This window comes from Neltuma alba, unplaced genomic scaffold (assembly GCF_004799145.2).
Source record: "Neltuma alba isolate B1F8T4 unplaced genomic scaffold, ASM479914v2 tig00012250_pilon, whole genome shotgun sequence".
NCBI lineage: Eukaryota > Viridiplantae > Streptophyta > Magnoliopsida > Fabales > Fabaceae > Neltuma > Neltuma alba.
In genome coordinates, this window is record NW_021636776.1 from 147,861 (window position 1) to 161,043 (window position 13,183).

At 33.3% G+C, this 13,183-nt stretch overlaps 1 protein-coding gene across 2 annotated transcripts; it reads left to right on the forward strand.

The window, feature by feature from the left end:
- The first annotated feature begins 3,259 nt into the window (after nt 1-3,259).
- Nucleotides 3,260-7,498, forward strand: LOC114725391 (adenylyl-sulfate kinase 1, chloroplastic-like). 2 transcript variants are annotated; one of them, XM_028911908.1, is made up of 7 exons: nt 3,260-4,012; nt 4,410-4,550; nt 5,393-5,542; nt 5,728-5,846; nt 5,938-6,022; nt 6,209-6,255; nt 6,836-7,498. In XM_028911908.1, exons 1-7 carry the CDS (start codon nt 3,985-3,987, stop codon nt 6,929-6,931), a joined length of 666 nt encoding a protein of 221 aa, XP_028767741.1. In that variant the 5' UTR covers nt 3,260-3,984; the 3' UTR covers nt 6,932-7,498. The 2 variants fall into 2 exon arrangements, with proteins under 2 accessions (XP_028767741.1, XP_028767742.1); XM_028911909.1 differs by lacking the exon at nt 3,260-4,012 and adding an exon at nt 5,159-5,257 and having other exon boundaries at nt 4,471-4,550.
- The last annotated feature ends 5,685 nt before the right edge of the window (nt 7,499-13,183 follow it).

Below are 13,183 nucleotides of genomic sequence, written 5' to 3' on the forward strand. Positions count from 1 at the left end.
AAAACATGTTGTTAAATTTTAATCCCAGACTTATTATCTTATAATCAGAACTTGTTATTTTTAAATGTATTGTTGTTATCACTTGAAACAAAGTGTGTTGTTATAAAAAAAAATGTGTTGTTAAATTTTAATCCCAAACTTGTTATTTTATAATCAGAACTTGTTATTTTTAAATGTATTGTTGTTATTGCCTGCAACAAAATTTATTGTTATAAAAAAAACATATTGTTAAATTTTTATTCCAGACGTGTTATTTTACAATCAGAACTTGCTATTTCCAAATGTATTGTTGTTATCACCTGGAACAAGAGTAAATGAGTTAACTTATATTTTTTTTTGCATCATAATGTTAACAAAAATTTGTTCGCTCAATGGTCATTCCTTATTTTGGGAAGTATTAGGTTGGGGGATCAAATCCCCCAACCTCACTTCCCCCACGATTTAAAAAAAAACAGTTGCAAAAAAAAAAAAAAACAAAGGAAGGCCGCCGGCGCCGGAGCTTCGGCGGCCGGTGGCCGGATTCCGGTGAGGCAGTGGCTTTCTTTTTAAAAAAAAAAATTAAAGAGGGGTATTTTGGTAATTTGGCCATGATTTCATAATTACAATTTGAGACCGGGTCCCTCATGGTAAGTTGGCATATTCAGGTGACCATAGAGTGATTTTGCTAATTTGAGGGTCTTTATTTGTGATTTCCCCTTTGTTTTTCATTAACCTCTGGCCCTCTCTAGTTAAAAAACTATTTTTTTAAAAAAGCCCATGTGTGCGCACCGACAACACAGGGTCTTTATCCTCTAAAGGAGTTGGATACTTGTAATAGAAGTTATAAGTTTAACTAAAATTAGACCACTCGGATAGCATATAGACTGGGAATATCAAATATTTTGGAATATTTAAGCTATTGATTTTTTACATAATTATTTTTTCATGCTTATATTTTACATAATTATATACTACCTCCTGTTTTTTAACGCTAAGAGGTGTTGTCTTCTTAAAATATCTTTATTAATTATGTATATTAATTAAAATTACTATTTAATAAAATATTTAATATATGCAACTATTATAAATATTATCTTAAAAAAATAAATAAATATAAAAGACAAAATAAATTAAAGTTTTATATCTAAAATTAAATTAAATATAAAACTAATTTTTATATTAAGAAAATACGCCAGTGGATGGTTAACCAGATGACTAATGTTTGGGCTTCAAATGGGAGAAATTAATAAAGGATTGGATGGCCACCTCTAGTTTCTCCTGACAAAATGGATCGTCTTGTTGATCTCTTGCACGTGTGGAGTGTGCAAGAAAAAAAAAAGACATAAAAAAAAGTTAGAAATTGTAATATTCTAATTCAAACACCTAATAAATTTAGGAAAGAAAGTGGTACATAATCTGGGAGTATTTTGTAAATGTAGTTAAATAACAAAAATGCTTTTGTATCCAAAAAATTTATTAACAAACAGTGAATTAGCAATGACAAACGTTAAAGAACAAATGACAAAAAATATACTAACAATGACAAGTTATTTATTACTAAGTTGTGAACTAATAATGACAAATGTTGAATAAAAAATATATGGCAATGACATGTTTGATATCTTTTTTTTTTTAAAATAACACAAAAATATTTTAGTCATTTGACTATATTTATAAAAATCATATGTGGCATTGTTTTTTTCTTTAAAATTTTAACTTTTTAGATGCTTAAATTAAAATATTACAATTTTTAACCTCTTTTATGTCACTTTCCCAAGGAAAAATTCTTCAGCCCAACTTACGACAATAATTTTTATTGCTAAATTCAAGTCTGATATTTTTTTCGCGATTGACTCTAGCAAGTCTTCAAAAATTCAACTGATAATGTTTTTTTTAACAATAATTAAGTCATATTCCAATCACAAATAGTCATATATTTTATATTAAGTGTTAATATTTCATAACAGAATATGTGGTTATGTGTAATTTAAAAACTTGATATAATAATAGATATAAGTAATTTCATCTAAGTATTTTTTATTTTTTTAAATTTTTAATAGTCCTCAAAAGATTTGATAAAATTTCCACTCCTCGGTTTGAAGAATGATTTCCTGACCAGTAAGGATTGTCTATTTTTTAATACTTCCTTCAATTTTAAATATAAAAACTAATTAACTAATTTGAGAAGATTCAGAAAATAAGTTAAGTTAGTTATTTGTCATAAATAGATGTTGTTTTTTTTAAAATATTCTTATTAATTAAACGTACTGGTTGAATGACATTATTAGAAAAACTACATTAAAAAATACATAAGTATAAAAAATAAAATAGATTGAGGTCTTATATTTAGAATAAATAAAAACTAAATAAAATCTTATATTAATAACCAATATAATACTTTTGTTTGTCTGTGTTAATTATTTATTTAATGGTGATTTTAAAATGAAAGAAAGAGGAAAGATTTGCCCAATCTACATTGATTCGATTTCGACAGCATATCTACTCCGAATTCGGAAAATATTAAGGAAGTGTCAGAAAATTTTTTTATACTTTAATTTTTGTTTTCATTGTTTTAATTCGTGAAAGATTATTTAATCAAAGGAAATTTTAAAAATAAAAAATAAAGGCTGGAGTAAGTCTAAACTTATCCCAGATTTTGGCTTAGTTATTTAAATTTATAAGGTATATTTCTGTTTTTTTTTTGCCGGCATATTTTCAGTACTCTAGTATTAATACTGTCAGACTCATTTAACAAAAAAAAATATGAGTATTTAGATGGTAATTTTATAATTAAAGACTAGCAAATCATAGCCTAAATATTAGTCTTTCGTATAATTATTTTTACATTTTAAAATTCAAATATTTAAATAATTTAGATATATAATAAAATATTAAAAATACTAAAACATTAAAAAATTAGGCATTTATAAAAATAATTATATTAAAAATAATTTAAAGAATGTTTTGTCAATATTTAATTACAGAATTACCTTTAATTAAATTTCTGGGTATTTTGTTGTGGAATAAGACTAACAGGGTTAAGATTAAAAAAATTAGACGTACTTTTTAAATTTAAAAAATTAAATTAAAATTTAATATAAATTTGAAGGATAAAACATATATTTTAGTAAATAAATAAAACTCAAGAAATCTCTATGATCGGTGTTTGGCGTCATTATAGTGCAAGACGCGGGTAGTTGGCAGGAAAAAAACGCGGGCAGATACTCTCTAATTAATTCCGCCGCCTGGTTAATTTTGCCGTCTGAGTTCTTAACTTAGCGGGTAAACCACACACGTGCAATTATTGCGTTTCTCCTGAGCCAAAATTCCGACGGGATATATGATACGCATCTACTGGATATTCATATTCTTTTGATCCCATCGTCGTCCTCGTCCCCACTTAAGATTTTCCCAGGAAAACATTTGCTTGCGTTTGCAGTCCGTACCCTCATGATCCACAAGCAACGACGTCGCTTTCGGGCTGTCCCATCGCAACCCAAACCACCTCACTTTGTCTTGGCTACCTCATTGCATAATTATCCCATCTTTTTCGCTGTTCTTCGAAAAGGCTTCACCGAATACCTTCACCAACTCTTCTAATTCTCTCACAGCCTTTCGTTCTCTTTCCAATATTCTATATTTCCATGGATCCGCAAAATTTTCTCCTCCTCTTCCTTTTTATATAAATTTCGCAGCCTTTTCATTTCCCTGTTAGGTATTTTTGCAGCCTCTTTCCACGGTCTTATTCAAACTTGGACATGATGGGGATGGCGACTGTGGGAAGACCGTACCTGAGAAGTTGTTCCCCGGGACTGGCGCTCCGCTTCGAACCGTCGCCGCCGCCGACGAAGCTAGGGTTTTTAGGCTTGAAAAATGCCGATTCTTTGGTCATGTTCAGATCGAGGGACTCGTTGCAAATGAAGGCCGTAGACGGGTCGAAGAGCGCGAGTTTTAATAGGATGAGTGTCACGGTGATGACAAGAATCCGGCGGATGTAACGAAATTATGAGCAATGGGAATGCCGGGAAGAAGGGTAATTTTTCAATTTGACTTTGATTTTTTATGGGGAGTTTGTATTGTTGCTATTATTATATACATATATATTGGAGAATTGACTTGTGGTGGCGGATGCATGCGTGGTGGCTTAAAGATGTTAAAAGGTGTTTATTCTTTCATTTGTTTCTTGTTCAGCCATGCGGGAAATTTTTGGTTAATTTGGCAAGACTTTGCCCAAAACATTGGGTTGCGGGTTTGAGTGGAATGTCAAAAGGAAACCAGTCGAGGAACTGACTTTTGTATATTTTTGTTTTGACTTGACAAAGTCATGCCCTAAGGATTCTGGCATATGTTGACTAACGAGGACATGTAGAAGTGATGTTGACTGTTCAACTTCACTATCTGTACCTTTCTAATCTGTTTTTCAATATCAGGGAGACATTTCGGGCAATTATCTACCCTTGCAAACTCAACGAATATTCTCTGGCATAAATGCGCAGTTGAAAAAGTTGATAGACAGAAGCTGCTTGATCAAAAGGGATGTGTAATATGGATCACAGGTCTCAGTGGTTCTGGTCAGTAGTCTGTTGATTCTGTTATTTTTAATTTCTTGCTTCTATTTCACTTTCGTTTGAAATAATTCCAAGTCAGCCTCATTCTGCCGGACAAACTTGACTAGTGTTCTTTGTTGCCCTGTTGAGAGTGCATGTTATTGTTTTTGTCCAAAAAGATCACTAAACAAGTGCCAACATCTTTTGGCCCTTCATACATAACCTTGTCAACTTAGTCCTGCAATAGTGTTTTCCCCAATCAAATTTGTTCCTCCATTTGTAAAAATCATGCTGACTGACTTCTCAATTTTATGTTTCAAAAGGACAAAAAGGATTTGGGAAAGTCATTGCAGAACTAAATTGATAGATATACACTCTGGAGGACCAAATTGAGATAGTCATGCTTTAAAGACGAAAACAATAATTTAGGCCAATCATATTTAGTTTTCTTTAGCCTCGTTATGCAAAGTGGTGTTGCAACATTTTAGGTGGTGTTATTGGCAGGCAATTTATCATCCATCAGATCTTTAAAGATTTCTCCCTCTCATCTGCATCCTTTATTTTATGATTTCTTTCGATGTTTGTATAAATTGTTTTGTTATGCTGTATTCATTGGCATTGTGTTGCTGAAGGTAAGAGGGAAGTTTTCTGGCTGAAAGAAAGGAACAAGGAATAGTTAGCGAGCTCAGCAATGCGAAGGATTATACAGTTATTGATTTGTACTGTCCAGTGTACAATTTTTTTCTGATTGATTATGATATATTTACTTCTTAAGTATGCCAATGCCAACATATATTTCAATGCAATCCAGTCTCCAAGTTATGTTCTTTCTGGGCTCTGACCTTTATTTGTTTCAAAATTGACAGGGAAGAGCACTGTGGCTTGTGCTCTAAATCAAATTTTGCATCAGAGGGGGAAGTTATCTTACGTTCTTGATGGGGATAATCTTAGGCATGGCTTGAATAAGGACCTTAGTTTTAAGGCTGAAGATCGTGCAGAGAATATTAGGAGAGTTGGTGAGCCACATCTACTTAATGTTTAGTTTCTTGTGGGCATGCCACAGAATCACTTTGTACTTATAACAATTGGAAAGTTGCCTGATTGTCGAGTTTGTGACTGCACATATGAATAGTGACTGTAATGTGTGCATGTGTGTTTCCATGATTTATGGGCTTAAAGAAAGATTTCTTATTCCATCAAGGTGAGGTAGCAAAGCTGTTTGCTGATGCGGGAGTCATTTGCATTGCAAGCTTGATTTCTCCCTTCAAAATAGATCGGGATGCCTGCCGAGCACTTTTGCCAGATGGAGACTTTATCGAGGTCACTACTTGTTAATTTTGATATGCTTTATGAATTCAAAGAAAATTGGCCTATGATTTGTTAAATTACTTGCGTAACATAGATATGACAGGTCTTCATGAATGTGCCTCTACAAATATGCGAAGAAAGAGATCCTAAGGGCCTTTATAAGCTTGCACGTGCTGGAAAGATTAAAGGTAATCTGACAATGCTAGTCTAGTATTTCCTTGATGTGAATATGGCTTGTACAAATTGATGCTCAAACCAGTCTTTCCACGATATTAACTTTTCAATGTTTCTGGCAATTTTTAGTCTAGAGGCATTTGCTTCTGCTGCTTTTGTGTTTAGCATTCTCGCACTAATACTGATACAAAAATATTCAGGCTTTACAGGGATTGATGATCCTTATGAGGTCCCTTTGAATTCCGAGGTATGTATGCAGTTTCAACTACACAACATCGTTGATGGACTTATGGGACATGCATGTATACACAAACGATATATTCATTAAAAGAGAAAAAGTTCCCGTGGATTAGCCTAGCTTTATAAAGCAGCTTTTGATCATATCAACACCAAAAAACTATTTTGGTACTAAATCCTACTCAAAGCACTTCCCAAGAGGCATACAGCGCTTCTAAGGAAATTAGAAGGTCAATTAGGCTATTGTTGCGAGATTATCTTTTAATAAACTTATAATACTTACAATAGACATTACAAAGAGAGAAAAGAAAAGTGAGCCCTGTGGTACCCTACAGCTTAAACAAATCCCTGTGCTATCTCTAGTGAATCTCTTTCTTGAAAAGTTTTAGTATATTTTTTCTTGCTTGGAGATAGTTGAGCTCAAACTGGGACGTCAGTTCGATCATTCAATTCCAAAGATAATTTAAAATCACTGAATCAAAGTTTATTGGTGATACCTAGTATATTTAATATTTTCTCCTTGACGATGCCTTGTCGGTATGAAAAATATCCTTGTTGTGAAGATATTCTTTGCGTGTTTTGTTCATCAGATAGTGCTAAAATATGGAGATCCGTGTTCGTCCCCTATTGAGATGGCTGAAAAAGTGGTCTTTTATTTGGAAGAGAAAGGTTACCTTCAAGCCTAATAATGGCGGCTTGTCCCTGCCATCACAATTTCGAAACTGTGCTTGCTATACGGCTTGCTTTAGTATCTTATTCTACGTCTTCTGCCTCATTGATGAAGTGATAAATTTACTAGCAAATTGCACTAATTTCTCCTCAGGTTTGGTTAAATTACGCCTTGTGCCTCATGTTTCAAAGGTTTGGTCAATCTCAGAGTTATTGCTATTTTATTGCAAAAATTGCCCCTTCATTTTTTTTATCAATATTTTTTGTGCTTCAGAAGAGCGATTCTTTTTGCCCAAAAAAACAAAAAAAGAAGAGGTATCAAGTGCAGTTTGGCCAAATCTCATGAGAGAAGTTATTGTAATTTTTTTAAAAAGGAGCATTCTGGCTGTGTATATAAATAACAGTGATTGTAGTTTGTAGATGATATTCTGAGATCTGGTAGGCTAGGATGCTTTTTCCGCCAAATCCTTCTGTGTAAAATTGACTTGTATCCATTATAAAATAAGATGTCTATTTATTGAGTTGATGATGTAAGGTTGTATGATGTATTAAGAATTTGTACAATGTGTTGTGAATTTCTTATTTGTTTAGCATAAGTGTGTTTTTGAAACATTATATAACAAAATGTTTTGTTTATTTACGGATTACCGAAAAATGCTTACAACATGTATGAATTCGACATTTTGTTAGAATTAATGAGACTTGGACATTTTATGGAATTCAAGAAAAATGTTTTACCTATATGTTCCCATGGAAGGCACGTTTTGCGAAATTTTATGTTTATACAAGGCACATCGAATTGTTAAGTAATAACTTTTTGCTTATATGTTTTTGGAGCGTATTTAAAGTTAATTACCACTTACCTAACAAATAATTTACTAACTATTTTTCTAGGCTCACAAGTTTTAGTCAAAAAATGTTTTATTGAAAATTTAAGTATTAATTAATGGCTTATAGATATTAGGTGCAAGACTTTTTTTTTTCTTTTTTCTCTAGGCAATCCTTGAGGAAAATCTTATTTACGATATTCTTAAACATTAAATGTAAGCACTCTTTTGTATGCATGCGTGGATGATGATGATGTTGAATTATTATTATTATTATTTCCAATTTTTTCACTATTTAAATTTGAACTTTGAATATTTTTCTTAAAATTTTGATCAAATTAATATGGGTTACAAAAGTTGTGAGACGATTATTAATCCACGTGTCCCTAGTTTAAAGTAAATCAAATAGGGGTTGCTGAGCTCCCCTTTCGATCGGATGAAGTTACATATCTTTATTTGGGCTTAAGAAATTGAGAAAAGAATATTCAAATATGATGATGCTTTGGCAAAAATGATGATGCATTTTTTTATTGCTCAAGAATATTCCTTGCACGAGACTGTGATCCATGAGAAAAATTCTATGAGCTCCCGTTATCAGCATTCAGTAGTAAATATCCAGAGATCAGAAGCAGTAGTAGGAGATATGTATGCTCAAGGAATCTGTTTCAGACTGCATAACCTGAAATGAAGATCATTTCTGAGAATATGAAATCATCATGAATTGAACGGCTAGAATCTAAAACTCATAGATGCCTCGACAAGTCATCTTACATGTTCATCTTCTTCCCGCAAATTTGAGTTGACCCCCGCACAGTGCAAGAACAGCCGAGGAATGTAGGCGTGGGAAAATTGAGGTTGTTTGGTGCGATGTTGGAGGATTTAGCAGGAAAAAAAACTAAGAAAATGAGGGAAACAGGAAGAGAATATTCTTCTCATCTGGTTCTTCTTCTGATTCTGATCACAGTGACAGCCATGTTTTTCAAGTACTGCAAGATTCTGGAGAAGCGAATTTCTTGAAGCTCCCAAATCGTTGAAACGCAGAACCAAACTCCGTCTTTAACCACTTTAAACGAATCCATAACACACGCGACTTGGAAAACTCATTCCCAGAGCTGCTGAGTTACAGAAGTAGAAGAAGAAGAAGGAGAAGAAGAAGATTCAAAGATCCAAAAAAGGAATATCAAGTTTAGCGTGGGAGCCAAACTATGAAACTAACACAAGTCCCACCATTGGTGAATATTCCGGAAGCAATACTTTTCTTTCAGGTGGCAAGTGGTGAGCCACTTTCTGAACAAAAAGAGATGATTCTCTATGATTTTGTTCTCAATGAACATCTGCACCAACTATATTTAATTTAGTTGGCCATGTGTATTATTACAAGGGGTGTGTGGCTGGGAAATTAGTTATGAATCGTAAATAGTTACTACAACATGGTTTTATATTTTATATATTGATATTGACAATATTTTATATAATTTAAATGAATTTTTAAATAAAGTATATAAAATGAACATGATTTTCTTAGAGGTACATTTAGTTTTTTTATATTCTATATTAACAATGCTTTCTACCTTAATAAACGTCTAATATTATTGCAATTTATTTACGAAAATTTTACCGGTCATACTTATTATATAGATTTTCTTAGCATGTGCAAAAATAAAACAATAAAAGAATTAAATTAAAATGTGAATGATCCTAACACAATTTATATAGTTCGAATCACATGTTTATTTACATATTTTGTTGGTAAGAAGAAACATAATTTCTGTCCAAGAGCTGGTATAAGGAGGAGAAGCGTTGCTTGTTTTAAATTTTTTTTTTATTTATAGAAAATTAGACTTTTTTTTAAGAGAGGATAACAAATTTTTTTTTTTTGGAAATATTACGCTCATCTTTTTAACATTTAAATATGAGAATATTGAAGGAACAAAGTGGCGAGGAGTTCAATAAAATGTGTGGAGAAATTTACAGAATAAAAAAGCAGCTAAAAATTCGGGGTAAGCCTCATCATAACCTGTCAATAGGATAGCTTTCTATAAATTTTAGATTTAATATTGATATTTGAATGTTTTGAGCTCTTAACTATTGAATCGAACTATGGAATCGTTTTGAAATTTGTATTAAAGTTATATTTTAGGAGAAATTACAAAAAAAGATCTTAGAATGGTAAAAATACAAATAGGGACCCTTAACAACTTCACTTTGGGTTTTAACAACTTTATGACATATTATTATTGTCAAAACCCAAAGTGAAGTTATCAAAGGTTCCTATCTGCATTTTTACAATTCCAAAGTCTTTTTTTTTACAATTTTCCATATATTTTATTATTATGAAAGATTTTTAATATAAATAAGAACATGTGTAAGATGTGTACTCCGACTCATTTTATTAAAAGAAAAGAAAAAAATCTTTGCTTATTGGATTCCTTAGTTGTCAATATGGAGGTGAGGTGGGTCCCATGACTGTACATTTTGGTAGCCATCATGTTCATCAATAATTCACTCTTATTAGCGCACTAAAACCTGATTTGTCCATTGGCAAAAAATAAAAAATAAAACCTGATTTGTCAACAACTTAATTTGTTATCTATGCTTTGAAAAATGTGTACATCTCAGCAACAATTTTTATTTTTTTAAAAGCAATCATATGTAGTTGGAGTGTTTGATTTTGCATGCCTTCCATCTCTATCAAAATCTTGAGACGTTTTTCCCCTTTCAAGAACATTTTCAAAAAGTTAGATTCTTCACGTTGTGGTTAATTTATAGGCGGTTCACATGGTGGGACAGTCACATACTTTAGATCATAATTTATAGCTGAATACAGAGAATTCTTAATAAATTTGGAAATATTTGATTTTATCACAAGTTGGAGGATGCTAAAAGCATTGTACTCTCTCTTGCTGTGTTATATTGTTCTCTGATAGAGTGTGAGAAGCGAACTTGGCCAGTGATTTGGGACAAATTGAACAAACTGATTCACGAATCAGTGGATTTGCTTTGCTCTTAAGATCTGATAAAGTAGTTGTTAGGTTAAGTATCTTCATAAAGCCAATGCTTTGCGAGGGAAAAGTACCTATATGTGTGATACCGACACACATAGAAAGCCAAAAAGTAATATGCTACTCCCAGGAAACATCCTTTTCAGCGCTGCCCAGATTATCTGTAATATTAAGTTTGGAACAGGAGGGTAACTTATCTAGACCTCAAATTGAACTCTCTTAGAAAATCAAAAGAACCCTTAGGTCTAATCTCATTTCTTAATTCAGATGAAAAGAGAGAATCTAGTAACATCTGTTGAGTTAATAGCACTGATATGAACCATAAATGGGAGTACAGGTGATAGGTCTCTCCAATCAATCCATTCAAGCCTAACCTTCATGTTTCTGTTTAGATAACAAGCCCCAATTCGAATCCTTGCCAATTTCTTGGTTCCAATTGAACATACAGGCCAGTTAGGCAAATTGTTTGTCAAAGCTCCGAATTTTAACCATGCCCATATCTAATTTATTGGCGATGGGCCAATTGCAGGATCAAAATTATATTGGGCAAGTGCCTTTCAAACTGGAAAAATACATTAGATGAAGAAAAAATGCCTATTTAGCCATGGTCAACTGAAAACCGTAATCTTTTCGACAGAAATCCACAAGCAAGAGGCCACTGATCTTCGTGAAACAAGCAATTCTACTGGTTCAATTTCTTCCATAATATTGTAAACAGAAATTCCTGCCTCGTCAACTGAGAACTTTTCTCTTGGTCGATAAGTGAAAAAATACAGCAGTTAAGTGAGAAATGTGATCCTGCTTGGAATTTCAAGTTTCCTGCAAACTGCACACTGCAATCTGCAAACACATCACCTCAAGGTCACTTGTTCTGGATCGGATTTGAATTGCTTGGAGGCGCCTTCCTTAAACTTGTATCCGCAGATCTCCCGGAAGCTTCATGGCGTGTTTCTAAACTAGATATCATCGGAGAGAATGAGGAGGGATAAGCTAGCAACTTTCTTGGCGAATACCAATCCATCAGCTGGCTACTTTCAGCCTCACAGCTTGCTGGAACTCTAGAACACCGAATGATATGTATGAGAATCAGTATAAAGAAAGCCCTTCTTTGAGTGTTATTCATGGCAGATTGGCTTAGACTAAAAATGGAACAGATAGTTAAGGGATCAGGAGTTTCATCTATCCCAGTAGATCACTTCCATTGTGCAGATAGAAGGGGGATATGCATCTAAAAGGTGGAGCACCTTCTCGACGTCAAAGTTTCTTATCGGTATATAGAATGGTTCTGTGACTGGATCGAGTACCAAAATACTATCCCTACAGTTATAGTAGACACTGGTAGTGTGAAAGATTTCAGATTTAGGGAAAGGGAAAGAAGTAGCTGCCAAAGATGGATTGTTCCACAGGGCACATTATCTTTGGTGTTTTGTCGGATTGAACGTGGAATGGAGATTGTCATGTGATACTAAGTTTTGAATCTTACACTTTTCTGTTTTCTCTATAATCTGTTTGATGTAACATGGCAAACGTTTCGTGTGACAGTCACATGATACAAGATCGGTTTCTTCATTTTCTCAAGTTTATGATTAAATTAACTTGATCGTACCCTATTGGTTTCTGATGAGTGTGGCAGCAACAGCGAAACTCGGCTGGGTAAGATTGTTATACTTTTTTCCCAAGGGTAAGATTGTCATACAGAACCTGGAAGTTTCTTTTCCTCAGCAGTCTTTGTTCATATCCTGAAATTCAACCAAATAGTAAAATATGGCTCAAAACCACATCGCACTGTTTTGGGAAGGTAGAGAAGACAACTTTCTTCAAATAGTAGCACTGGCTCCACTAAACATGTGACCTCCCTGACATGGTTTTTAGCATAGTTCTATGAAGCATGATAGTTATTTAGTTAATAGAGGGCATAGCCAAGTGGATTCTGAAGGCTTCTTTTCAAAGATAGAGGCTGCCGATGGAAGGCTTCCACTGGCTTAGAAATAGATACCAAACAAAACTGCATGTGGCGACGGGGATTTGAATACTGTTTCTACTGAGAAGAACATGGTCTGTGTCGGCCAGAATAAAAATGATTTTTGTTACTCTTTCCAGGAATCTTCCAAGTTCCAACCCTTTTTATATTTCAGAGGAGCTAGACAAACATTGGACAGGCTTGCTTCAACATGATGGACTAGGGTCTGGAATTTCTTTCAACGAAAAACGAGACCAGAAAAAGAGAAAGTTGTATATAATTTACTATCGTCCCTGTAAATCTCATTTCACACAGGTCGATCACATCTCTCTCTCACTCTGCTCTTTTCATCCATTATATGCTAAAAAAATTCTCACAATGTAACGTGCGTGTGTGTATATGCGTAATGGGCAATGACTTCTACTAGAAGATTTTCCCAAGAATTAAAGAAAGACAGAATAAAAGTTATAAAACCATCAA

Coding starts and splice junctions, on each gene's coding strand:
- LOC114725391 (XM_028911908.1), top strand. CDS start 3,985: ATGAGCAATGGGAATGCCGGGAAGAAGG. Junction 5,847..5,937: donor CAGATGGAGACTTTATCGAG/GTCACTACTTGT, acceptor TAGATATGACAG/GTCTTCATGAATGTGCCTCT. Junction 6,023..6,208: donor ACGTGCTGGAAAGATTAAAG/GTAATCTGACAA, acceptor AAAAATATTCAG/GCTTTACAGGGATTGATGAT.